This window comes from Chaetodon trifascialis, chromosome 22 (assembly GCF_039877785.1).
Source record: "Chaetodon trifascialis isolate fChaTrf1 chromosome 22, fChaTrf1.hap1, whole genome shotgun sequence".
Taxonomy (NCBI): Eukaryota; Metazoa; Chordata; class Actinopteri; order Chaetodontiformes; family Chaetodontidae; genus Chaetodon; species Chaetodon trifascialis.
This window is the reverse complement of record NC_092077.1, coordinates 7,381,353-7,407,392: the sequence shown is the minus strand read 5'-3', so window position 1 is coordinate 7,407,392 and position 26,040 is coordinate 7,381,353. Positions and strand designations below refer to the sequence as shown.

The following is a 26,040-nucleotide window of genomic DNA, read 5'->3' as shown; positions in this document are numbered from 1 at the left end:
CAGCCGACAGGCACCAGGTCCATCCGTAGATAATTGCACCTCAGAGCAATCCCCGCATTGTAAAGTTATTCTAAACTGTTCAGAACGGTTGCATTTTGCATCAAAATAACGTTACGCATAGCAGCTTCCACATCTATGTGTGGAATCTTTCTTGTCTGAGGTGATCATAAATTTGATGGTGTTCAGAGAGGGCAACTCCTTCGTCTAATGTGAGCTGCATTCAAAACAATTCACCAGTCACTGTGACATTCCCTTTTCTAAGAATAGTTATCGAACATTTGGGAACACGTATCCGTCTTGGCCTCGTGAATGTACCCTACACCAAAATGTCCGGATGAAACTTCTTTTCTCAAACAGCACTTTCGCTTACATCATTTACGTTCTTCCAAAGCATTGCACCCACGATTCTTGTGTATAAAATCTAAGACACAATGAATATGTCAAATGAATTGTTGGTAATATTTAAACTTGTGCTGTTAGTTGTTTTTTTAATTCACTTTACAGCTAAACTTGACATTTTGAGTGTGTCGAATGTTGCGAATCTAAATCCAAGCGAGAGTCGGTGATATCATTCAGCGACACGTCAACCATACGGAAGAAGCTCTCTGTACAACCTGCCACCGTATTGCTATACTGGAACCGTAGTATTATCAAAATGGGTGAGTATTTGAATTGTTGGTCGATAAAATGATATATCTGTCATCTGAATATCTATATGAATAATTAGTTAGCAGTATTGTTATTTGTTCTGTGTCTTTTACACGCGGTGCGACTGTTGTCAGCCAATATTAGCTAGCTGGCTAATGTTAGCTGTTGACAGTGAATGTCGTATGCTTTTCAATCGTGGTGTTCTTGTCGGGACATCTCTATAACGTTTTCCTTCCAAGCTTTTCGGGTTAGCTGTTTCATAATTATCTACATATTGACATCAAGGACATAGCAGATGAACCACGACAGCCTGCAGTCGCCAGTTAATTCCATCATGCAGTAACGTCAGTGACTGTAGCTAAGCAGCTAAGCTAACCTAAGCTAACTTGCTCGAACACCTGAGTGATGCTGGCAGTGAGGCCAGGTCATGTAAAGCAGGAAGAGAGCTGGACTCACTCTTTCACGCTGAATTCACGTCATGCACGATTAATCATTGATTAACTATTAGATTTTAATTATTTGAGAAATCATTAAGGTTATGCAAAGTCAACACAAAGGAAATTGTCCATCACTGGGTCACCAGAGCCCAAAGATAAGTATTATACCCAATAAACCCAAAGTATTCAACTCATAATGAAGGTGGAACAAGATGCTGTTTTAGTTGATCAAAAGTACATTTTCTTCCCATCCACTAATGTAAAGTGCATTTTCCTCATCACTAATATCTCCCTGTGTGTCTATTCTTCAGGTGGTTTCTTCTCTAGCATCTTCTCGGGCCTGTTTGGCACCAGGGAGATGAGGATTTTGATCCTGGGTTTGGACGGTGCTGGAAAGACAACCATTCTTTATCGGCTACAGGTTGGAGAGGTGGTCACCACAATCCCCAGTATGTACTGGCGTTGTCTATTTCTTTATGTCCGTCCTTGTTAAGCGTTTATTCCTCCTTTCGCTATATCCTTAGATTCACACCAGTTAAACTATCATTTGTAGTGGAATGAGAACAAGCTCTTTATGCATTGACCAGTAATACTGCTGGCAAAAACTGCTACAAGGAGAGGCTTAGCAGACACTTGTCAGCATTTATTTTTGACGTGTTTTGGAGAGAAGCAGTCTCAGGATCCATCCTCTCGTCTCACGGGACTCTGTAAAAACTTGGTATTTCATGCAGATGGGCGTGGTCTTGCAGTGCACACACACAAGCTTCCTGTAATTTATATATTTGCTGTCACACCTATGTACATTGTTAGTCTGCTTTGCAAGCCTGTTTGGGCAGTTTGCCTTCAGTACTTTCCGCCAGAATGCCTTTTTAGATGGTCAGGTGAGATAAAAAGAGACAAAGTCCACACAGGGAACAGGATGAATGGGTCAAACACAGAACTTTCATACAGGAGACCGGGGTTTGAGTCTTAGTTAGACCTAGTTGACTTATTATTTTAATTTATTATTAGTAGTAGTGGTAGTACAGAAATATCCAATGCAAATGAGACAGTGGTCACTTCTCTGTCTTCACTGTATTCATTTGGATTTCTCTCCGCACAGCAATCGGCTTCAATGTGGAAACAGTCACATACAAGAATCTGAAGTTCCAGGTGTGGGATCTGGGAGGACAGACGAGTATCAGGTAGGGTGTCGGTGGCTGTGCTGCCGAGGAGTGAGCATGTGGAAACGTATAAATGTGGAAAGTGGATGTAGCTCTGGACAGCTTGTGTCTTAGTCGACTTGTTGGAGAAATCATGCTTTATATGTCAAATAAGGCTGCAGCGATACACCAGTTTCAGAGTATTCAAAATTGACTGTTGTCATCCCATATATATATATATTTGCTTATCTACTGCATTAAATTCTACTGGATTAGTGTTAAAAAGTTAATATCAAGTTTCCTGTCTGTCAGGACATCATATTTTGTGAAATTATAATAGTGTTTGTTCAATTCTAATGTCAAATTTGTCAAACAAACCAGCACTTGACAAGGCTGCTCTAAAAACTGGTTATCTCCCCACCAGTCACTTTTACTGTTTTTATGTTATTTTCACCTCACTTATTAAATATTTTTTTTTGCCTTCTCTCATTCTTGCGTCTTTGATGGAGCTTCTCTCTTGTCTCTCCATCCCGCTCTCCCATCTGACAACATTTCTAATCCTCTCTCCTCTCGACAGGCCCTACTGGCGGTGTTATTACTCAAACACAGATGCAGTCATCTATGTGGTTGACAGCAGTGACCGTGACAGGATGGGCATCTCAAAGTCTGAGCTGGTGGCCATGTTGGAGGTGAGTGGGCTTATTCTCAACTACTGCCAGAAACTTGATTTTAAGAATTTAAGAAGCATCACAATGAAGCACTTGGTTGCTTATAAGACACCAGTTATTACAGCTGTTGCTTTGCTTGCATTACACTGATATTTTTAGCTGCCACTTTTGGAAAATAAGATCTTTAAGTGTCTGATTTTCATGATGCAATTCTGCGACCTTGTGCTTCATTCAGGAGGAAGAACTGAAGAAAGCCATCCTGGTGGTATTTGCAAACAAGCAGGACATGGACCAGGCAATGACGCCCACGGAGGTTGCCAATGCTCTGGGCCTTCCCGCCCTCAAAGACAGAAAATGGCAGATCTTCAAGACCTCGGCCACAAAGGGCACAGGGCTGGATGAGGCAATGGAATGGTAGGCTTTACCATACTATATCGAGAAATAATAGAAAAAAAGCCGTCGTGAGAAATATAAGGTGGTACATGACTGTGGAGGGCTCATGAATAAAGCTCATTGATATTAGCTAATATCTGTGTTTGCTGAAGCTGAATTCTACTTGTTCTGTCCTCGTAGGCTGGTGGATTCCCTGAAGAGTCGACAGTAAAGGCTCCCACCCGTTTTGTACATACACCTGACCTTGGACCCTCCTGTATGAAGCCTTGTGACTGACTCCCCTCCCCTCCCATCCCACTTTCCACTGGACCAGTGATTGCACTCCTCCCCCTCTCCAACCCACATGAAGCCTTGGCCAAGCCCCCCCCCCCCCCCCCAATGCCGAACGCCTTTTAAGCCTGGGACTTAGAAGCGAAGGCTGCAGTAATGTCTGGACTGGGCACAAACACATTAAGCCCCCATCTCACCAGAGCTGTATGACTTCAGTAATGGATGGGCAACAAGTTAGCATCTATATTTTTCTGTGTTTTGCAAATGGAAAACACACTTGTGAACAGACATGTTAAATAATGCTAATTTTATGAATCCACGTGTAATACTGTCAACACTCAAATTATCACAGATTAAGAGGAATCAATAAATGAGACTCTGTCATAAGCCTGTCCACTCCGATCCTCTGCAGTCTTTCTGAAATCAGCTGTCGTCGCTGGACAATGTTAGCTTCTTCTTCTCCCAGAGAGTTTAAGTCATTCGCACGCAGTAAAACTACAAGATGATCAATAGTTGATCACACAGTTGCTGGGCACTTATGTCAGTGAAAATATGCTATTAAGATCCACCAGGAGGCAGCGTTTTCCCATCAGGGCACAAACCAGAAGTTGGACCATCACTCCTGCCTCTGACCCGAGCACACATCACAGAGAAGCAGCGGCCCGACTGTCAACTCATTCGACAATTTAAGGAGTATGCTGGACTGGTCATACAGCACACAGCTTTGGATGACATACCTCTCTGTAAACAACCTGCTGGCTTGTGTGAAATATGCTGATTTACTTTGGGAAATTGAAAATCTGGCCTCAAACAGTGAGAACAACAACTGCCATATGTCCTCCGGCCAAGTGTTACTGCAGCCTTGGCTGTTTTTGTACTATATCATCAGGCAGATGCAATGTCATGGATTTCTATTGTTTTTTTTTTCCTCCTCTTCATTTGTGTTGTTCCCATTTTGTTTTTTTTTATAATATTGTCGTTGAAGCCCTTTTCCGTTGAAATCCTTGAGTACAGCTTTGGCATATTAGTAGTATAGTTACTGAACACTAACTGTATGTTCAAAGTTTTATGGTTGCATATTTATATCTGCTTGTACAGTGAAAATGATTCTCAGTAAAGATTGCTCTCAGTGATTGTACCATTTTGTGTTAAGGCTGTTTGATTTTTTTTTTTTTTTTTTTTCAAATGGTGATACCAGACGCTGGATGATTAGTAGAAGTGTCAGATCTTTTTTTAATTACAAAAAGTTGTACATTAGCTACACAAGATAGAAATCTCATGACAACTCCACACTTTCTTCACAGCAGGAAAGTAAAAATGGATTCAGCTTTGATCTGCAGTTCATATGTATTCATGTCATTAGCGATGCAGAGACATCCTGCTGTGTGACAGCTGCGGGATAATTTCATTCCTTTTCCACACACGAGGACGTTGGATATGTAACAGAGGAGATGGATTGGTTTGCGTGGTGAGAGTGTGAGAAGGATATTGTGAAAACCCCAGCAAACCACCAGAGAGAACCATCGGTTTTGTCTTTCCTGCTCCAGTGTGATGTTTGCTTCGTCAGCTGACAAAATAATTGGAATAGTAAAAGTCATTATGCAACTCCATGAGGTGAGACTTGTGGAATCTGCAGCCGGGTAGCGCTCAGGGCAAATCAAGAGTCACTTACTTCCCAGGCTCAACTGGTGAGCTTTCATTCCCACCTTGCGCCCTTTGCTGAACAGGTGGAGCCACCTGCATGGCTCACTGCACCATGGCCAGGTCTTTGAGCGCGTGGCTCCGGTGCTTCTTGGCTTTGTATCCGGGCCGGAGGAACTCGATCTTTCTCTTCTTGGCTTCGATCTTGTTCTTGTGTTTCTTGAGTTTCTTCTTGGCTGCAATGTCTGGGTTAGCCACCGCCTGGGAAATCAGAAGACAGGTGTGGATTTATTGCTAGGAACGAAGCCGTTAACTTGTGTATGTTTGTGCGCGCTCTGGTGTCCATCGTACCTGCATGGCTCTGTGTCGTTTGCGTGCCGCTCGCCTCTGTGAAAACTCTTTCTGGACAGCAGAGAAGGCCAGGGAGAATCTCTCCAGCCCCACTTGCTTCTTCAGCAGCTCTATCAGCTCCTGCGCCAGGTTCTTCAGAGTGGGATCTGGACAGAGTTCAATGGAATCACTACTGATGTTTGCAGGGTTTGTAGAGCCTGTGACACACTTTTCAAACACAGGTTAAGAGCGGTTACCTTGGTCTGCATAGGTGCTGTCCAGCTCCCTGTACAGAGGAGTGATGATAGTGTTCAGATAGGGGCCGAGTCGCTCCTTCCCCAGATCCATGGCTATCGCTCCCAGGAACTTAAACACACAGGTTCTCTGCAGGAGGGAGTGGAGGGAAAGACAACAACATTATCTTACAACTTAGACAATAGACAGACTGTTAAAATGTTACAATGAAATGTGAGTTTTGTGGCTGTCTTTACAAAAATGCCTACATTTTCAACACCAGGCAGGGAAAAGGAAAGCATTAGGTGAGGAGCTCTGGCTGTGGTGCAACACAACAAGTTCACTTTCACAAAAATGGATTAATGCCAACCATTGAAAAATAGTGAATACAGCCACTTTAAGATGAAAATACTCGACACATTTCAGAACGTAAGACGAGAGTAGACTTAAACATGGCGGTCAAGGCTCTTTTGTGTTTAGCCATTGTTCAAACAGAGAGCTGGACATGCAACCCCGAGTTTCTTTGTGTACCTTCAGGGGAACTTTGGGGGTGTGTGCTGCCTCCCTCTTGGCCATCAGCGACAGCTTATTAATCAACCACATCAGCGAAGGAGGCCGATCATCCTTGTCGTCTTCATCCTCTTCCTTGTCTTTCTCTTCCCTCCCCTCTTCTTCTCCGTCCTCTTCATCTCCATTCTCCCTCAGCTGCTCCTCCTCTTTCGCTCCCTCCTGAGGAGTGGTGACGTCTGACTCGGGGGAAACGAGGTAGATCACTTTGCCGATGAAGAGCAGGTTCTTGATGACCTGCGGGCGGAACCAAATATGCACGTCAATCAAAGCTCATGTGGGACTTAGAATTTTGACTGAAATGTGTTTTGGTGGCGTTTGGGCACCTGCTCTCCTGACGCCGTGTCTAGGAACTTGGACTGCAGCTGGTGGCAGAAAGATAACGCCAACTCCCTCATCTAAGCATGATGAAGGCAGGAAAACAAGAGAACCTTTGTTCAAGCAATGATAATAAGATGCAGATATCAGATCACTGCAGGAAAAACAGTCCTCCTCAGCCTCACCTTCTTGTCCAGGTTGCTGGTGATGAAGGCTGTGGCCGCCACCTGAGGGGAAGCGTCCCCTCGCTCTCCTCTCCAAACAGCCACCAACTGCTCTGCCTGGTGTGCTGCAAACAGCTGACCGAAAAGCTGCGAGGCCGTCAGCCACACCCAGCAGTGAGGGTACCGCAGGTGGCCTTCAATGTGACCTGCAGGAGCATATATTAAAAAAACCGTGAGCGCGTGTGGAATGTGTGTGTGTGTGTGTAGGGGCCAGAGAGGTGGTGTGTGTCGGCCCTTTACCCCAGATGTGACAGAGTGTGTCGTGAGGCTTGCTAAGCTCCAGCAGGCCGCAGTGTTTGCTCAGCTTGGTGATGAGAGTCAGAAAGCTGAACAGCAGCCGATCTGCCCCTTTCTCCTCCTGCTCCTCCTCGATCTGAAAGACAACACAGAGTTCACACACGTTCTTTTTCTCTGCTTTGTGGCCAACGGTGGGTGCAAACGCGTCGCCTCACATCTTCGTAGTTGTCGGGGTTTATCGCTTTCTCCAGCAGAGGCAGCAGGTCATCCAGGTGACGGGCGAACTTCTCCTCCTCCACCTCCACGAACAGACCACAAATCTGAGCCCCAAGACGCCGCAGGCTGGCCTGGGAGGGCGGGAAGGTCAGAGGTTTGAATTAGATCCATCCATCCTTCCATTGTCTATACCTGACTATCCCTTTTTGGGGGGGCTGGAGACTATCCCAGCTGTCAACGGGTGAGAGGCAGGGTACACCCTGAACTGGTCGCCAGTCGATTACAGGGCAACATATAGAGACACACAACCATTCACACTCACACCTTAGGACAATTTTAGAGTCACAAATTAACCTAATGAGCATGTTTTTGGTCTGTGGGAGGAAGTTGGAGAGAACCCACACATGCACGGGAAGAACATGCAAACTCCACACAGAAAGGCCCAACCTGGGGATCTAACCGGCGACCTTCGTGCTGTGAGGCACGCATAGGACCTGCTGTACCACCGTGCCGCCCGGTTCGAATTAGATCTTCTTCAAAATTATTTGAGACATTTTAACGAGTGAGCGTGTGAGTTTACCTTCTCTGCAGTCAGCCAGGTGTTGACAAGGGAGTACAGGGAGTTCTGGTGGTTCAAGTCCAGATGGGTCAGCAGGGCCTTGATGGCCATGGCGGCCATTTTCTTACAGCGTGCTGAGTTATCATTGACGACAACCAGGGCAAGTGGAGCAAAGAACAGGCCACTGTGGCGCAACAGCAAATTCTGAGGGGAAAGATAAAAACGCTGCCTTTGTTTGGGCTATGCTAACGCATGCTATGCATTGGTTAAATGTGTAACGATGCTGCCATACGCATGCAGTGTTAGCCGCAGTTTGTGTTTTTTTGTCTCATCTGTGAGCAGATTTGTGAGGAAACGTACTCACCTGAGGGAAAGTCTGGAAGATGTAGGCCAGCATCTCCAGCACAGACTCCCTGCCTGTGTCGTGCTCATACTGCAGCTGGGACACCACAAAGTCCAGGTGCTCGCTCAGCTTCTTCCCCAGTGGGTAGTCCAGCAGGTATTTTAAATAGATCTGCAAAGCACGAAGTCCGGCTGAGCACGTGACTTTTAAAACATTTCTGTCATTTCAGCCAGGCAAAATGTGACCTTCTTTCATGTGCGAGTACCTGTCGGCAGTGGACTCTGATCATGCCGTTGCTGCCGGTGACGGACAGCTTGGCCACTTTCTTCAACACCTCCTCCATCTCTGGTACAATGAGCTTCCTGGACAGAATGGCCTGCAGGAGACAAATACACATGTAAACACAAAGTTTTTTTTATTTCAGATATTTGATCTTGAGATCTGGTCACCTTCAGCAAGCCAAAGGCGGTGGCCTGGCGAGACTGGTCGTAGATGTCCTCCTCAGCGTATCCCAGCAGCACCTGCAGCTGTGTTTCTGAAATCTTGTTACTTTTGACATTCTTCACCAGTATGGTGATGGCCTGAGAGACAAAGAGACAGATTGAACATCATAGATCAATACAGCAGTTCTATCTGGAGTCTTTTTATCAGGTTTGTCCAGTCCAGAGAGGCCATGATATTACATACTGTCATTTCTTTAAAAAACATGGTTTCATTTCTTATCTCTCAGCACAGACTGTTTATCTTCAGGCGTGTGCACGACTGTGTGTGCATTATTTGCCGTACCTTGAAGCAGTTCTGGACCAGGTGGTAGTTCTCCCCGCGGGCGGCTCCGGCCTTGGAGTAATCCTTCAGCAGGACAAAGAGCCGCTTGGTCAGCTGGTTGGCGTTCTTCTCCACTGCTGGCAGAGGGAACTTCAACAGCAAAGTGAACGCCACCAGAGCCTCGGTGATCACCTGAGCGTCAAGCGGAGGGAGTGCAAGTTAGAACCACCATCTATTTCATTCGAGAGACGAGAGTGGGTTTGATCAAACGATGCTCAAAGTTAGGGTGAGAAAAGAGAGCACCTTGACGTGCATGGAGTCGATGCAGTCGAGCAGCAGCAGCACGAAAGGATCCAGCATCTCCAGGGCCGAGGCCTCGGACGACGTCACTTTGGATTTCTTCAGGCTCAGGTGGAGCAGCTGAGAAATCGACGCACATGATGACACTTTTTCAGACACACAAAGCATTCCAGACTTCTCAAGGTAAATGAAACACACTGCTGCAAACTGATGCTGATAAATTGTTATTTGGGATTATTAAATAATAGCTTGGCGGAGTGTTTAATATGCACCTTGAGGCCAGCATCCACCAGGATGTGCATGTTGGTTCGGCTGCTGACCAGAGCTTTCTGCCCCCCTCTCTTTGGAGTTGGAGGCAGGAGCAGGCAGCTGGGAGGGGGCAGTCTGGGGTCTGGTGGGGGCTTAGCTAAGGCTTTCTCTCTGCAAATACACATACACAAACAGTGTCATGCATGGTAGATGGAAATAAGCTTCAAAGTGATTTACTGTGTATTGGTGTGTGTGTGTGTGTGTGTGTGTGTGTGTGTGTGTGTGTGTGTGTGTGTGTGTGTGTGTGTGTGTACCGGTCTCTCTTGGTGAGCAGTGGCAGACTCTGGCTGACCAGGCCGTGGCACAGCAGTAAGATATCCTGGGAAGTCATGCCCCCGTTGACGAGCAGACCCAGGACCAGTCGCCTCAGCACAGCACCCACCCGGTTACACACCTTCAGACTGGATGAAGTCTCCAGGATCTGAAAGGAGGGGGAATGAAAAACAGAAAAAATAAGAAGGCAGAGTGAGGAGAGCCATGTTAGCTAATGCTGCCGACAAAATAAAATTCTGATTGATGATTCTACAGCAGCATGCAGTATAGACTGCATATATGGATGATTCACATTACATGTACTGGCTGGTGTAGTTGAATTTTGAAAATTAGCCTGAGCTAGGTAGCTACACTCAATTTCAATTATTTGACAACAAAATGAAATAAAACAGACAATAAATTGACAAAATTAACAAGCAGTTTACTTTCTCCATAACAGAAAAGGACAGCAGTAAGAGAAGAGGAAGTGCCCCCTCACATGGGCAGAGGCAGTCACTACATGTAAGGCCTAACCTAAGAGAAATCCCCGCTCACCTCCTTCAGTGGCAGTATGAACTTGGTGATGCTCTCCTTGCTGCAAAACTTTGCCAGCAGCTCGTAGGAGTCCATGCTCTTGCTGTGGCGCGCCTCCATCAGCTTGGAGACGATCCCCTTCACCTCCTTCTCCTCAGCCACAGGCCCGAACAGCTCGTTGTTGAAGATCTGACCGACAGGGAAGGACATCAAAAATGAAATCTTTTCCCCTTCTTTATCACTTGACACAGGGGAGTGAATGCGGTGAAATGTTCTTACGTCGATGAGCATGTTCATGCATGGGTCCAGGTCACCACTCTTCAGGGTCGGACTGAGGACTGACAGCAACTGGTACACAGTGAATGTTAGCACATGAACCTGGACAGAGGGTGCACAAACAGAGGACATATTAGGATTTAAGACAGGGCTGACATCTCTTCACATCAACCATTCATAGAATTTCCTCTATTTGTTGTTTGATGATAAGGATTATTTGGTTAACAACATTTTATAATGTATCACACCTGCACACACAGGCAAATATGTGTCTTTTTAACATGCATGCTCGCCTCCATGTGTGCACTCATACCTGGTAGCCTTTGACCAGGACTGACTGCATCTCTTTGAGCAGGTACTGCAGGTACCTGCAGCCTAAAGTCTCCAAAATCTTCACCAGAGTTCCCCTCGCCACGTCACGGATCTCCTGGAAACGGTTCCTCAGGTGCACACACACCTTGATCAGGATCCTGGACGACACACAATGACACACCAACACATTAAGTGGACTCATAGATGCACGTCAACATGTGCTTCGACCGAAACGAGACTGTTCCTTCCGTCACGTGCATTCACATGCACACAGGTGCATACCCAGGCAGGTTGGCCTCCATGATGTGTGAAGGCAGAGTCTGCATCACTTTGACCATGGCGAAGGCTATTGGAATCCTCACCACCTCCTCATCCTTCACATCCTTCGACTTCACTGCCTTGTGCTCCTCGTCACGCTTTACCTGAAGGTCACACACTTCCACTATTACACAACTGTTTAAAGCTTACCAAGCAGATGTGTGTGCGTGCGTGCATGTAGTACCTTTGCGGTGAGACACTTGTGCAGGCGAGGCAGCACGCTGTTATTAACAGTCTGGTGGATCAGCGTGATCAGAGACTCCAGCTCCTCTTTGCTCTGCGGCAGCCCGCTGGCCACTGTGGTGGGTTTAGCTGCGGGCCCCTTGGCTCCAGAGACGACATCCTTCTCTCCTTTAGCGGTGTTCGTTTCCATGGGATGATCGGATGGAGCACTGTTAACGTCTACCTCCATTGCCTCCTCGTCATCGCTTGCGTCCGATTCGTCGGCTGCGTCGACCGCAACACTCCCATCTTAAATGTGTTTGATTTAGGATGTTTCATTATATCAGTTTCAAATGAAACATATTATGTTTGTTTGAAAGTATGTTAAGAGACACAAAACTCAAACTCCAACTACTTTAAGTGACCAGAAAGTGACACGTAATTGGTCGCTCACCCTCTCTGGCCTTGGCAGCCTCCATTTCTCTGCTGAGGGTCTGATAGTCAAAATGGAAAGCCTCCAGGACTGTGACCAGCAAACTGGAGTTTGAAGGAGGTGCAACACAGAAAAGAGAAGAAGGAGGAGATATAAGTACAATCAATGAAAACAAAGATGTGAGTAACGGTTAATAAAGTGCGATTTCTAAGCTGCCAGCCTCACCTGACAGCCAGCTTCTGCTCAACCTGCCCTGTCTGCAGGATGTGGATGAAGTGTTTCAGGTAGTAGAGGTACTTGGACCAGGTCAGCCTGCGACACACGGCGCCCACCACCTCCACCGACGCCGATATCATGTTCTCATGCTGCAGTACGTGAGGAGAGGGGAGGTCAGACACGCAAACTAGGAAACAAAACGCACATTTTTGACTTTGAAATAAAACTTCCTGCAAGTCTGTGTGTGCGCGAGTCACCTTTAGCATCTTCTCATCAAGCAGGGCGGTCATGGCGTACGGCATGATGTAATTTTGGAGAGAGCGAGGCGTCATCACCAGCTGGCCCTCGGTCAGCTGCTTGGCCAGCTTCCTCAGGGCACGACCTCGACGGTGGATCTAAACAGAAACACACGTGTCAGTTTGTGTGACTTGTGTGTGACAGTCAGATAAAAATGGAGGAAGGAGATAGAAGAGTGACTTTTTACCTGGATGTGCTTCATGTGCTCAAAGAAGTCGGACTCCAGGTCATTGTAGTCGGTGAGCTGGACCAGGTCTCTGAACTCTTTCTTGGAGGGAAAGGTCTTCACCAGGCAGGCCAGCACGCTGGTGTATTCATGCTGCACGCTCTGAGTGAAGGCAGAGAGCAGAGGAAGAGACTTACTTCACGCCGAGTGAGTTTATAGCATTCCTCTTGTGTGTTTAGAAACGAGAGGAGAGGCGTGTGTGTGTGTTCCTAACCTCTGTCTTGCTGCGAAGCCCCTTGTGTACAGCATCCAGGATGGTGTGCTGCACGACGTCCTTGTAGATCTGCTCTCCAGCCCCGACCGCTGCCAGCTGGGTGATCACCGCAGACAGACACAAGGTGGCGTTGTCTGCCAGTGACATGTCACCGATCTACATCAAAAGGAAGGAGGGAGGGGCGTCAAACAGATACTGAAAACCCTGCCGGGCTGCGGCTTTTAGTTTAAACAGCATGTCTGTATCATGTACCTCATAGGTGTGGAAGCAGTTGTGTATGATGGTGTTGATGTAGTCCAGGTCCAGCGTGGTCATGCCCTTGATTCGCCTGGTGGCGTCTTGGAAAGCCGTCAGACGTACGTCAAAGTAGATCTCGTCCAAGTGGCGACTGTCAAATGCGTTGAGCTGGAGAGGGCGAGCGGGAAAAGTGAGTGTCGTCCTGTTGTTCCAGACGAACGTGGAAACAATAATGTGACATTTAATGTGAACGTCATCAGCGATCGTACCTTTGTTGCTGAATCAGTGATGTACATGAGGGACGGCTCCAGATCTGACAGAGTCTGAAAGCAGACCAAAAGAAATAAATCCAAATTGTTACTATAATTATTGCACAAATATACATTAAATACATGCTAAACACTACACATATCACTCTGCTTACTGTGTGTGGATTCATACACTCACATTATGGATTAGGATGCTGCCAGAGGTGAGATTCCACCAGTTCCGTGCAGAATAACTACACATTTCTGTCTTAAATTGCAAACACAATATACCATAAACCTAATATTCTGCTCACTTCTTTGCTGTACCTGAAAGACATTCGTGAGCGCCTGCCTGGGCAGCTTGTTGTGGATGATGGAAAAGAGTTTGCTGAGCGGCCGCAGGAAGGCGGAGGGCTGCACGCACTGTCGCAGCAGGTTCTGCACTGTGGCCAGGATGTCGATTTCTGTCTCCTGAAATAAACACGCAGGAAGATCGTTCAAGGGCAGCACGAGGAAGTACAATCCCCTGCAAACACCTCTGACTGGGCCCAAACAAAAAGTCTTACTGGAGGATTGTTGGCTTTCTGGAGGTAAGGCAGCAACAGGCTGATGAGCACCGAGCTCTGCTCCTTGTCACTCACGAATCGGCTGACCCTGACAGAGAGACACATTCAGAAATGTGTTAAATGAGACAAAGAAAAGAGAAAACACATCTCACATCCACTGAAACAGAGCTGCAATGATTCGATTAGAACACTAACTTGGAGAGGATGTTGAGCTCTTTGGCCACCTGTGCCCTGAACTTCTTCTTCTTGAGTCTGTCGGTGTTGCGTACGACTCCGCTGAGGTACCGCAGCAGGGTGGATACGTGAGGCAGCAGCAGTCTGGAGCCCTGAGTTAATGAGTCTGGAGGAGAAGCGACAACAGTTAGCTTGACACTGGATTAATAAGATATACTAAGGATAAAAAGACGAACTGCTAACCTGCAGTGACAGAGGCGCCCTCTCCTGGCTGCGGGAACACACAGCCGTTCACGCTCAGCTCTGTCTCAGTCTCTGAGGCGACAAAGTCTTCAGTGGTTGCAAGGGACTCTGCTATGTCCATTACCATGGTGATGGTCATCGGAGACGCGTTCTTGGCTGAGAGGAGGGCGAAGACATTAAGGAGGACATCACACTCCGGCTGGTTTGGCCTCTGCTTGGCCAAGAGAGGGAAGTACCTGAGAGAACCGGACAAAACAATCTTTGTACTTCCTTCTTTAACTCACTCTGGATGGAAACTACTATTAACTGATAAAGATTTTTGGGTAGGTAGATGTGCAATGTGATTTGATTAAGGCAGATGGGGAAGGGGGGGGGACTCTGACCTGGCATTTTTGCTCCACACATGGATGAGTTTCAGCAGAGGGGTGGGGGAGTAAGTGCTCTCCGTGCGGAGACGGCACACCTGCACAGAAAGAAATGCAAACTCCTAGGTGAGCCAGAAATGCACAGACAAAGAAAATAATTAAAATAAACACAGAAAAACACAAAAAGGTGCCTGCAGCACGCACCTGAGGCAAGACCACAGCCTGAAAGACGCCATCCAGCTCGTCTCGACTGAAGCTGTAGGAGTCGAAGCTGTCAAAAAAGTCCTGGATCCTCAGGATGCCGAGTCGCCTCAGGTTCTTCAAAGGACTGATGCAACCTGGACGCAGCTGCAGACAACAGGAGGAACTCAACAGTGAGGAATCAGGCCAGGGAGTTCTTTTTTTAGGTTTGCATCTCTAAATGCAGGGGGGTTTGTTATATCGGGTTGCAACAAAACATCCAAGAACAAAGACAATTACTAGATTTTGATGTTTGACTTTGGACGTTTCTGATATTTTTTACATTACAGTATTGTTTCCATTCGTAAGATCAGGTCAAGAAATCTGATCATCTCTATCCTGATTACCTGGTCCCTGCTGTCCAGGATGGTGGACACCGAGGCAGTGACACACAGCAGGATCTGCAGCACCTTGGGCAGGTAGATGTGGATGAGGTGGCCCAGTTTCTGGATCACCACAGTGATGATGTTCAGCAGGCTGTGCTGGCGGCCCAGCGGCAGGACGGCGCCCACGTCTGTCTCTGCCACTGCTGTCTCCACAGCCGCCAGGCAGGGACCTGAGGACGCAGACGAGGAGGATTACCTTAGAGCTTCTACCTTTAAAATGATGTTTTTGGGTCTGAGTCTCGGGAGAACATTAGTCCAACGGGGGCTTCCTTTCAGACGTGTCCTACCTTGGCTGTAATGGCAGACGGGCTCCAGCAGCAGGTCGATGAACATTCCCAGCTCCTCACTCTGGCAACCTGCCAGGAAACGCAGAATGATGGAGGACCGGGTGGCGGCGCTCGCCTTCCCCTGAAATTTGCTGCCCGCTTTACTGCGCAGGCGGCCAAACAGGACCCTGTGTCAGAAAGAGCAAACACAGAGCTGGTGACTGAGAGACCAAAGCACCCCTTCATTGTTTCGATCATTTATGTACGAACACGTCTACTGCTCCCACAGCGCATCTCGCGCCACATCAGAAACGTTGTGAAGGAGCAGAGAATGTTGGCGTCAGGCAGCCTGCAGGAGAGGAAGAGGCTGATTCCATGCAACCACTGGATCAGTGAGGCACAGAGGCAATAATCAAAATAAGTCAAAAAAGGGAGTGTGGGAGACAGACTGGCTGGGGGTTGAGTCTATAGAAGCACATTCTTCTACTTTAAAGACTGCTGCTGCTTCCCTGTAGGTGAAAAGCAGCTGTCTTATGATCTAATACATAACCTGTGGGTGTTACAGCAAAGCTCTTAGCAAGTTCAAGGAAAAGTCTGACTTAAGACTTATTCACTGTAAGAGTACTGATACCGTTTCTCGCGTCTGTCCATTGAATGTGGAGCTACATCCAGGGGATGTTACCTCATGAGCAGCGGAATGAGTCTGGCTCTGTGGGAAGCATCAACCACTCCCGTCTCCTCAGAAATGTTGAAATGGACGATCTCCTCTTTGAAGTGTTTGTCGTCCAGGAGCTTCTCAAGATTCTCCCTGAACAGACAAACACACAAAAACAAGGTCAACACAGGGACGCAGAGCATCACCGTCTTGTACGAAGACTTATTCACAGCGTAGACGCTCAGACTTGGGTTAAAGAAACTCATAATTAGCCATAATGTTGCTTCCAAATGATGCTATATGTGCATATGATAAAGTTAATACCTACTACATCCTAAAACAACATGGAAATCCCCAAAACAAACCAGGTCAGTGTGACAGTGTGATCCTGAACAAAGAGCCACACACAAGCCCCTGTAATGCAAAACTGCCCAGGAAATACACATCATTCTGCAAGTAAGCTGGAGGTACAGTAAGCGGATAGCTTAATAACAGACGGTGATGTCAGGCAGTCAGCACCAAGGTGGAAGTTAACATTCCTCCGCCTGTAACCATAGAGGGCTGAGGACGAGAGCTCTGATTCCTATCCAAGACGCTCACAATGAAGCCATTGAGGAAAAGAAAGAAAGGGAGCTTGTTGCTTTAAGAGAAATGTGACTGCATGTTTATTTTCCTGTCCATCTCTTCAGGTGGTTAAGGCAGGTTTCTTACTTGTATGGTACGATGTTGGGGTCTTTGTACGTGAGAACACATTCCAGTGCCATTCGCTGGATCTGCTGGTCCTGATGGCAGAGCAACTGGAAACAGAGAGGAATATGTCATACTGACCCAGTCCCTTTTTACTCTGAGTGTCCAGATATGTCAAAACAGCAAAATGTGTGTGTGTGTGTGTGTGTGTGTGTGTGTGTGTGTGTGTGTGTGTGTGTGTGTGTGTGTGTGTGTGTGTGTGTGTGTGTGTGTGTGAGGTTTACCTGGTTATAGAGCTCACTGAGGCTGCTCTCCAGGTAGAGAGAGCAAGGGTTGGTGAATTTGGAGAACACCTTCAGATGGGCAATCAGCTGTCTGGAAGAAAAAAGATGATTTCCGCAAAGGGTTCACACTTAATACTTTATACCAGCAGTGCAGTCACACCGGTCGGAACAAAACTACTGCGTATCCCTGCTTCATATTTGTAAAACAAATATTTTGCCAATTTCGGTCTAAAGGAAAAGCTCTTGATTAACTTCTTCCATTTAAATAAAGAATATCAAAAATCAAAACAAGTTCAACTTTAAACACCCACAGCAGTAAAATGCAATAAACACATGAATGCAGCAGTAAAATTAATCCACAATCATCAGATAACAGCAAAACACTGATAAGGACTACTTTCATTCACAAGCACTTCTACTTTTGATTCATCAAGTACATTTTGCTGATAATACTGGTGAAATACTAATGTGGTATTAGCAGTTCTACTTAAGTAAAGGATCTGACTACTACTCCCACCACTGGTGTTACTGCTGTGGTGGAACAGTTGTTACTGATGTCTGTCACAACGCCGGTCGAAATCAGATATCTTACTTGGCAGCAGCTCTCCTTGGAAGCGCCTTCCTCTCTTGTTTGCCTCCCTCCTCCGCCTCCTGCTCCTCTTCATCTCTCTCCTCCTCTTCCTCCACAGCCATCCCAGACTCCTCCGCGACATCATCCTGCCTCTTCCTCAAGTTCTGAGTCGGGGCCACCAGCAGGTCGGCGGGGTAAAACTCATTCCTGACAACAACAACAAAGACATCAGGGCTAGATACTTGCACTCTGATTGCACAAAATATTGGAAAAAATATTCTTTTTGTGCCTAAAAACTGTGGAAACACTGACCTGATGAACCTGAGCAGCAGAGGGCTCAGCTCCCGGCTGCGTGGCTCCACTCTTTCAGGAAACTGGGCCATGGAGCGCCACAGCAGGCTGCGGAAGTTGGGGAAGTCGGTTCTCTCGTCAGGGTCAGAGGTCAGCTTGAACTGCTCTAGGAACAGCACTCCCACGTCCCCGCTTTCAATGACGTCACAGCCCGGCTCATGCCCGTTAGCCAACTCCTCCTCGTCTTCATCATCATCATCATCGCCATCCTCCTGCAATTCTTTTTCTGTGATATGCACAAATCTACTTTAGCCTTTCCTTAAAAATTGATGCTGAAAACAAAGAGTTCGCATGTAACTCGGGACAATGTGATGCACCAGAATCCTGCAGCACAGCAGGCAGCCCTTACCAGCAAGCCCCGCCACCATCTCCAGATGTTCATGGTAGACCCTCCAGAAGTCCTTGTTGTCCATCCCTCTGGCATGGCTCCTGTGAAGGGGAAAGAGACGCATTTATGCTGAATGCATTCAGTAGACACCTCAATATTTGTGATATTTATTCAGGCAATTCAAACAAAGTTCTGTATTTTTACCAGTTAGCATTGTTAGCATTGCTCCTTTAGAATCAATGTCTTAAACGGTACAGTCAAATGCTAGCAATCCATCTTAATGCACACGTTTAGAAACGTTCACCTTATGTGAAAAGCATTCAACAGGCAAAATGGAAACAACTCAATGAATCAAAACATCACAAGTTAAAGAAAGATTACACGCAGGTTTCAAATCCAGGGTTTCAGAAGTGCGTCAATTTGAGCTGCATTCATTTTACACTCACACAAGAAGTTCAATGACGGCGTCCCACAGAGGCCTGAAGTTGATGAACAGCATGGCGATGAGGTAACGCAGAGGCACCTGGAGGAAAATGAGCGGGAGAGAGACGTGTTGAAGTTAAACATCTCTACCGTTTATATAGCACTCAAACATCTCTCCTGTTGTATCGGTACTTGTACGGAATAGATTTACTGTAATCTGTAATGCATAAATTAGATGATACTGTGTACCAACATAATAGCAGGGGGGGATAATTGATCTATGACATTTAAGTGACAAATATTACACTTGTAGTGATCATATCACAATACAAAATACTGCAATAATAGTGACAGTCTTCAGTCTTTAGCACTGGTCTTTCATTGCTCTGTACCTGCTGGAAGGTGGCGGGCGGCCCCTGCGGCAGACTGGGCTGCACCAGGTCGTGTCTCAGCTTCCGGAGGTGAAGCAGCTTCTCCCTGTAGTCCTGCACCGAGGCCGGCACCAGCTCAGCCTGCAGGCAAACTGCGAACACCGGCTGCACCTCCACGCTCTCCTCGCCCTGGACGGAGGGGCACACAATCACAAATAAGTGCGAGAGCTTATTGTTTTCCTACATTTGATCTGAGTTTTAAGAGAATCTGAGCTGCCAGTCGTACCTCGGCCTGTGGAGCGAGCTCAGCCTCAAACTGAGAGAGAATCCTTAAAGTCAGCAGGCGGATCTGAGAGAGAAAGGCCACATTGGTGGTATTATTCTTTAGATATCCCGTGATTAAATGTCCTCTTTAGGTCCCTGCTTCTGTGGCTGTAGACATACCTTGGAGATGTTGGAGGAGAGGTTGGTGTGCAGGATCTCATGGAGCTCCAGCAGTGCACTGTGGGACAGGTGCTCTGAAACGCCGCTGAGTGACAGGCGGGTGTAGTACAGGTCTGCCAGCAGCAGGCCAGACAGGTCTGTAGGAAACTTCCTGTAACCAGAGTGAACACGGTGGTGAGAAGGCAAAGTGACAGAGGTGTTTACTATCTGCGGCCATAAATGGAGACTCCTCATTACACTCAGACACAAAAACGGCAGTGAGTACCGTAGGATTGTTTTGATCTTGTCCACAGTGAGCAGCGACAGGAGCTCAGCAGAGCCGTCCAGAGTGAGGAGGCAGCTCAGGGCCTGTCTGGCTACAAATAGACCGGCTGGAGGGTGGAGCAGAGGGGCTTCAGTCAGTCTCGAGAACAGCAAAACTCAGTGCACAATTCAAAATCTTGGTTCTGTTTTCACACTTGTTGTCTGGCAAACAATCTGGGAACTGGGAACATTTTGGATCTGACTTTTTTTCCTCATTAAAATGACTCATTTCAGCTCTAATAACTCACGGCCATTTCAGCTTCTAACCCTTTTCATACAGAGCGAACATTGAAAAAAAAAAAAAAAGAAAGGAAACAACAGCAAACCTTTTCCCAGTTTGTCAGTCTCGATTTCACATAGGAGGTGATTTAAGAGAGCAGTCACCGCGGGAACAACGCAAAGTGGAGCAATAGGCCTGAAGAATAAGACAATATAAATACAACAGATCAGTACAATAAATAGAATACATCAGTTAGACCTTTCAGAAAAGCATGCACGCGAGTGAGTGTGTGAGGAAGGAAGTATCCGACTACATATCAAAATCTTATTTTATTAACATATGATTTGAGGACTGTAATAGTGTATTCAAGTGTGTGTGTTACCTGAGGTGTGGCAGGAGCACCAGGGCGGCCCAAGGCAGTGACAGGTCACTGATGGACTGGTTCTCCTCCTCAGGAAATCTGACCAGCGACAGCACCAGCTCTGGCACTGCAGGCTGCTCTGATGCTGCGCTGCTTGCCTGACCGTTCACCACTCTGCAGGAGATAAAACATGTTAACCTCCTGGAACAATACATTCGCATTTAAACACATGAGAGGATTCATAACTGCATGAATCAGACGACCAAAGAGGCTGAGGCTGTTTTTAGCGAGAATCGAATGGATGAAAATAACATATCTCATGTGTGCTGTGGACTCTCACCCTGTGGTCTGTCCGGTGAAAAGCAGCGGGTAGACTTCAAAGGCCATGGAGCCGTCTGTGGGGGGTGGGGCTTTGGCGAGGATCAGGCTGACCAGCGCGTCCAGGCCCTGGTGGCGAGACAGGGTGTCGCCACAGCTTAACAACCCGGCGGTGAAGCGCAGCAGGCTGGGGAGGAAGAGCTGGAGGAGAGGGAGGGAGAGACAAGTTCGAGTCAGGAAGTCATAATGAGGAAACAGAGCAAAAGCAGAGGAAAAGGAGACTCACCTGTTCAAACTGCTTCATGGTGAACATCTCCTTGGTGAACTCCAGTATCAGATCTTTCCCCACTGTGCTGCCAAACACCTTGTGAAGAAGACAGCGAGTCACATAAATACACCCATTCAGACACGCTGCACATGTGCAAAACAGGGCTGAGCAATGGATCAAAATGTTATTAAAATGGCTCAATGCAATATCCAAATTGCAGGATGCAGTTTTTTTTTGGTGCAGACAGCAGCAAAAATTACATTATAATCATTTTAGATTTTTTTCAGAGAAAATTAAATGCAAAAGGGACTATTTCCACTAAAATCAGGACTCAAAATAATTACAATAAGACTTTTGTTTTTGCATATCGCTCAGCTCTAGCGAACTCTCAAAAAACACGGATGCGATCCTGCTTTTGTCCCGTTGAACACAGACACACACCTTTTGGACCGTCTCCTGGATGAGTGCTTTGGGCAGGGTGACGTTCTCCCCAAGGAGCAGAGAGGATGTGATCTGGAGGAGCAGGCGGGAACAAGAAGCTGACAGAGACGAACTCTGGGTCAGCCGCAACACCGTCTGTAGACACGAGAAAACAAATGATGAGAACAGTAAAAAGACACATCACTGTGACTTTAAGGGGAGAATCGCGTTCTCCTGCTACCTGGCAGACATCCTCCGCCTTGGTGATCTTGGCTCCGTTCCTGTGGGACACCAGGGTGTGGAGAATGAACAGCAGCCTCTCCAGCTGTTCCGTTGCCTGGCCTGCCTCTGCTCCCTTTGCCTCCATGATGCCCAGGACCTCCACCACGCTGACCTGTACATGTGGACATGCCTCCATCAGACACACGGCGGGGAAAGTCAAGCCAATTGGGAAGCGTTTTTGTATGTGGTGCGTGCATCCAACCCACCTGTAATGACTCCCACAAAACCAGGAAGTGTTCTCTGTCAACGTGATTGGCTGCAGCCTCGGCCATGTGATCCAGAGCATCCCTAACAGTGTCCCACGGCAAAGAGACTCCGGGGCTGGTTGAGGGTCCGAGCTTACGCAAAGCTACAGGGAAAGCCTGGAGAGGAAGGTGAAAATGAAGATGAAGGCTAATTTTCTCAGCTAGTGGAGTCCCCCCCTGCTGGCCATTAGAGAGAATGCAGGTTTAAAGCAGGAAAGCATTGGCTTCTCCTTTCAGACCCAGAAAAGAAACTCACATTTGCAGCACAGGAGTGAAACATGTTTCGGACTCCTTTGCACATTTGGAACAGCAGCTGACCTGCTCCCTGCGCCTTGTCAGGGTGCTGCTGCAGATCTGAGAACACATGACTCAGCAGGGCATCAAGATCCGGGACCTGTGCGACATAATGAGACATCATTTTAGCGCTGACTTTAGGACACAAGAAAGGAAGGCACGGATTCACGTTTTAACATCTGCTCGCATGCCAATAACCCACCTTTCTCATCAAAAAAGCGAAGCTCTCTGCCGCGAAATTGCGGATGTGCTCTTTCTTGTGTGCCAACAGTGTGCTGTATAAGCTGTGGGGAGAAAAGAGGATTAATTTCCTCCATGCAGGAAAACAGATTCCACAGAGTCTGACTGCCATCTTGTCTCTCACCTGTAGATCTTGCTCATGTCCTTCACCATGAGCCTCCACAGGTACTTATAGAGGTAGGAGAGACAGGTGAAAGCCCACTCCAGGACCTCTGTGTCCTTGGTGTCCAGCAGCGAAGTGATCAGAATGAAGAAGTCGGGGAAGTGGGGGTAGAAGTCAGTCTGCAGGTCTCTGGCCAGCTGCACCACCAGGCTGGAGGGAGAGAGAGAGGAGACACAGCAATGGAGTTACCGACTGGTGTCGCAACAACAATTCTGCTCATCTGACAAACACAAGCCACATGCAAAGCAATGGGGAGGACTTACTCCAGCAGTGGCTGGTAGGCCAGGCTGTTCTTGACACTCAGGTGCATTTGCAAACTCTCCACTATCGACTTCTGGTGGAAAACCAGCATGTTGAATGACTGGCTCTTGTTGGAAACCTCTTTCAGAAATGTAGCTGTGGAGGAGAGAGAGTCACTCTTCACTGGCTACGATCACACGGCAGCTCTCCTCAGGTTTAGTAGTCGGTTAGTTAAGTCATTTTTGTTCCTGGCATATAACACTTGCTACAAGGTAATAATAAAGTTAATTAGCAGTGTTTATCGTGGTTTATACATACTGAAATGCTCTGTCAAGTTGAGGTCTCTCCATTTTGTCAGTCCTTCAGAGAAGTATGTTTCTACTTCCTATAAAAGGAACCAAAAAAAGGCGTTATATGAGAAGCTCGTTGTATAAATGAGAGGAACAATCATTGTGCCAAGGTTACCGAGTGTACAAACCTCTGCGTAAGATCCAGTCCGGTCAATACGATGGATGACATCAATGTTAACATTGGCAAGTCTTTCAGCAAATGTGAGAAACTGAGAGAGACACAGCAAAAGAAATTAAACCTGGTAGTACAGGGAGACAACCGCTCTTACAATGTTACTGTAATAATGACACTACATGAGGGACATCAGGTTGAATGGCATTTTTTCTATAACTTATTAGAATGTGCTATGAGTGAAATCAACACTGAATCCCTCTACATGCTTGGCCATAACTTGCATGTAAAATATAGATAATGTATTCTGCTACAACGCTTATACGCTTGTGTGTGTCTATTAGCAACACGCTGCAGTAACTTTCTGGACTCTCACCCTGTAGGTGTTCTCAGATTTGTGATACGAAGACTTGGATTTAATCTTCATCTTTGCCGTGTTGCTTCAAAAGAGGTTAATTGTATTCCAATGGCCGTCGTGCGATTAAAATGATTCATGAAAACTATAATTCGTTTCTTCCCGTGGCTACAACTGTTTACACACACGCCGATACCGGGGCGCAGCCATGTTGTGAAAAGCATTATGGGAATTTTTGAGTCCGCGTGTTGGCCGAAGAGACGCGAAGAGGCGCGAGAGAAATCCTGCCTTCACTTCCGCTTTCGCGTCTCCAATGCTTTCAACTGCCTTCATGATCGTGAGGCTAACGTTTAAATAACCGGTGACCATGTAAGAGCATGGAGCTGAGGGTGAAAACGCACCATTTTTTAAATAAGGTAAAAATAAAGCAGAGCCAAAAAATGTTTTTTTCCCCACTAGTTAGGTCACTTGCTAAGTATAGCTAAAACTATGTCATGAAGACAGGATTAGCTAGTCATGACCACCAGGTAGCTTCAGAGCCTTTTGGAATAGACTCGGCTAACGGCTGGTAAATTTTGAACAATTTCTAAATGTAACAAACTTAAACAAAAAAAAAAAATAAATATTAGCAGATTTTGGACTTTTTCGACAGGTTAATCACTGTAATTGACACGTCTGTTGCCAAGAAAAAGTATGTGAAGTATTTGCATGTTAGTTTCTGTCTTCAGTAGTACAGACTGTACTGTTTGTTCCAGGTCAGTTTGAACCAAGTGAACGCCACACAAGGGCTGAAATACCCCAGTTCTTTAGTGGGGGCGAAGTGTTCTGCAGGACTCTGATACACTGCCATTCACCACAAATGTTCAGAGGATCCACCCTCACCACCTCTCAAATATTTCCCCCCATTCACCAAATGATTCAGAAAACCACAATTAAATAATACAGCAGATTAACTTTAAAATTTTATTATCAACACTCTTCATAATCTATCCCCTGCTTATCTCACAGACCTCTCTCAGGCCTACCCTCCCTCTCGCTCCCTGCTGTCTTCATCAGCAGGTCTTTTACCACTGCCAGCCGTCAAGCTCGGCACAATGGGTGCTGGGCCTTCGCTTATGCTGCACCCACACTTTGGGACTCCCCTCCCCCTCACATCCTCCATTACAGAATTCAGAAATGCGCTTAAAACCCATCTCTTTAAAACAGCTCACTCACTTTAACTGCACCATCTACATCCCTGCTGCTCTTTCATTTATTTATTTCAATACTTTTATCGTCATTCATATCATCTCGAGTCACCCCACTGAAATACATTTTTTGTTAGTGTGGAAGTAAATACAAAAAGTGCCAATGTTGCAAAGATACTGTACACTTGAAAGATACGAATTGTTAAGAGGGCTTCATAAAATATTTAAACTGTGGTTACAGTTACAGCTGATATCACAAATATGGAGGAAATTGGCATGGGAGTGCTTGTAGGCCATTGGCAAACAACTTGCAACACTTTAATCAAACAATAAATTAGATCTATAACTTATTTTATCATATACTGTAAATCATCCACACACATAGGCCTTATATATGCAATATATGCAAGCTAAAAGATAGAACATACTGTATGGAATATATTCAGTATGTTTACTAAAATACAGTTAGTACTGTATTTTTGGAGTGTAGTTGTTCTGGGCAACCATAAATAACCAATGTCCAATCTGGTGTCTTTTAGTTCAGTGACCTATTTATTTTCATTCACAACAAGGAAAAGCCACCTCACCTAGTCACGCTGACACAGTTGAAAAACTGTTTGCCCTCCTCTTCACACACCTTGCTCATCACCTGGGACTTACCTATATGCCTTTTACGGTGCCCACCCACTGGTTAAACACAAAAACAGCATATACACAGATATGATTTTCAACAAAAAAAAAATTATATTATGGCTCCAACAGTAGTATTTGGTGTGTGCATGTGCGTGTGTGTGTGTGTGTGTGTGTGTGTGTGTGTGTGTGTGTGTGTGTGTGTGTGTGTGTGAACGTCTGGCGTCTGGACTGATGACAGCCTTTATCTTGCGGTCAAGTGAACAATCACTCTCCTCGCCTGCTGACTTCACATGTACCTGCCTGGAATGCTCTCACACACACACACACACACACACACACACACACACACACACACATAAAAGGTTTCGG

At 46.4% G+C, this 26,040-nt stretch overlaps 2 protein-coding genes across 2 annotated transcripts; one reads left to right on the top strand and one right to left on the bottom strand.

The window, feature by feature from the left end:
- The first annotated feature begins 189 nt into the window (after positions 1-189).
- Positions 190-4,696, top strand: arl1 (ADP-ribosylation factor-like 1). Its single transcript, XM_070991668.1, has 6 exons — positions 190-659; positions 1,397-1,534; positions 2,188-2,269; positions 2,805-2,916; positions 3,131-3,309; positions 3,469-4,696. The coding sequence occupies exons 1-6, from the start codon at positions 656-658 to the stop codon at positions 3,497-3,499; spliced, it is 546 nt and encodes a 181-aa protein (XP_070847769.1). The 5' UTR covers positions 190-655; the 3' UTR covers positions 3,500-4,696.
- Positions 4,697-4,740: 44 nt separating this feature from the next.
- Positions 4,741-24,042, bottom strand: utp20 (UTP20 small subunit processome component). Its single transcript, XM_070992420.1, has 61 exons — positions 23,873-24,042; positions 23,513-23,593; positions 23,353-23,419; positions 23,058-23,190; positions 22,756-22,944; positions 22,594-22,675; positions 22,354-22,491; positions 22,059-22,214; positions 21,812-21,964; positions 21,592-21,726; positions 21,169-21,246; positions 20,905-21,083; positions 20,586-20,738; positions 20,310-20,398; positions 19,946-20,051; positions 19,681-19,831; positions 19,523-19,585; positions 19,258-19,425; positions 18,889-18,965; positions 18,464-18,543; positions 18,076-18,340; positions 17,785-17,970; positions 17,193-17,283; positions 16,933-17,018; positions 16,249-16,374; positions 15,588-15,754; positions 15,262-15,470; positions 14,879-15,022; positions 14,693-14,772; positions 14,310-14,545; positions 14,088-14,232; positions 13,893-13,980; positions 13,654-13,797; positions 13,348-13,401; positions 13,094-13,246; positions 12,842-12,997; positions 12,589-12,729; positions 12,362-12,499; positions 12,114-12,253; positions 11,910-11,992; positions 11,478-11,764; positions 11,258-11,397; positions 10,977-11,133; positions 10,667-10,765; positions 10,409-10,576; positions 9,856-10,022; positions 9,565-9,712; positions 9,296-9,412; positions 9,014-9,184; positions 8,677-8,808; positions 8,493-8,603; positions 8,249-8,398; positions 7,906-8,088; positions 7,325-7,456; positions 7,113-7,245; positions 6,834-7,018; positions 6,657-6,728; positions 6,295-6,567; positions 5,787-5,913; positions 5,551-5,696; positions 4,741-5,460 (listed from the first exon to the last, which is right to left on the bottom strand). The coding sequence occupies exons 1-61, from the start codon at positions 23,921-23,923 to the stop codon at positions 5,305-5,307; spliced, it is 8,415 nt and encodes a 2,804-aa protein (XP_070848521.1). The 5' UTR covers positions 23,924-24,042; the 3' UTR covers positions 4,741-5,304.
- Positions 24,043-26,040: the final 1,998 nt, after the last annotated feature.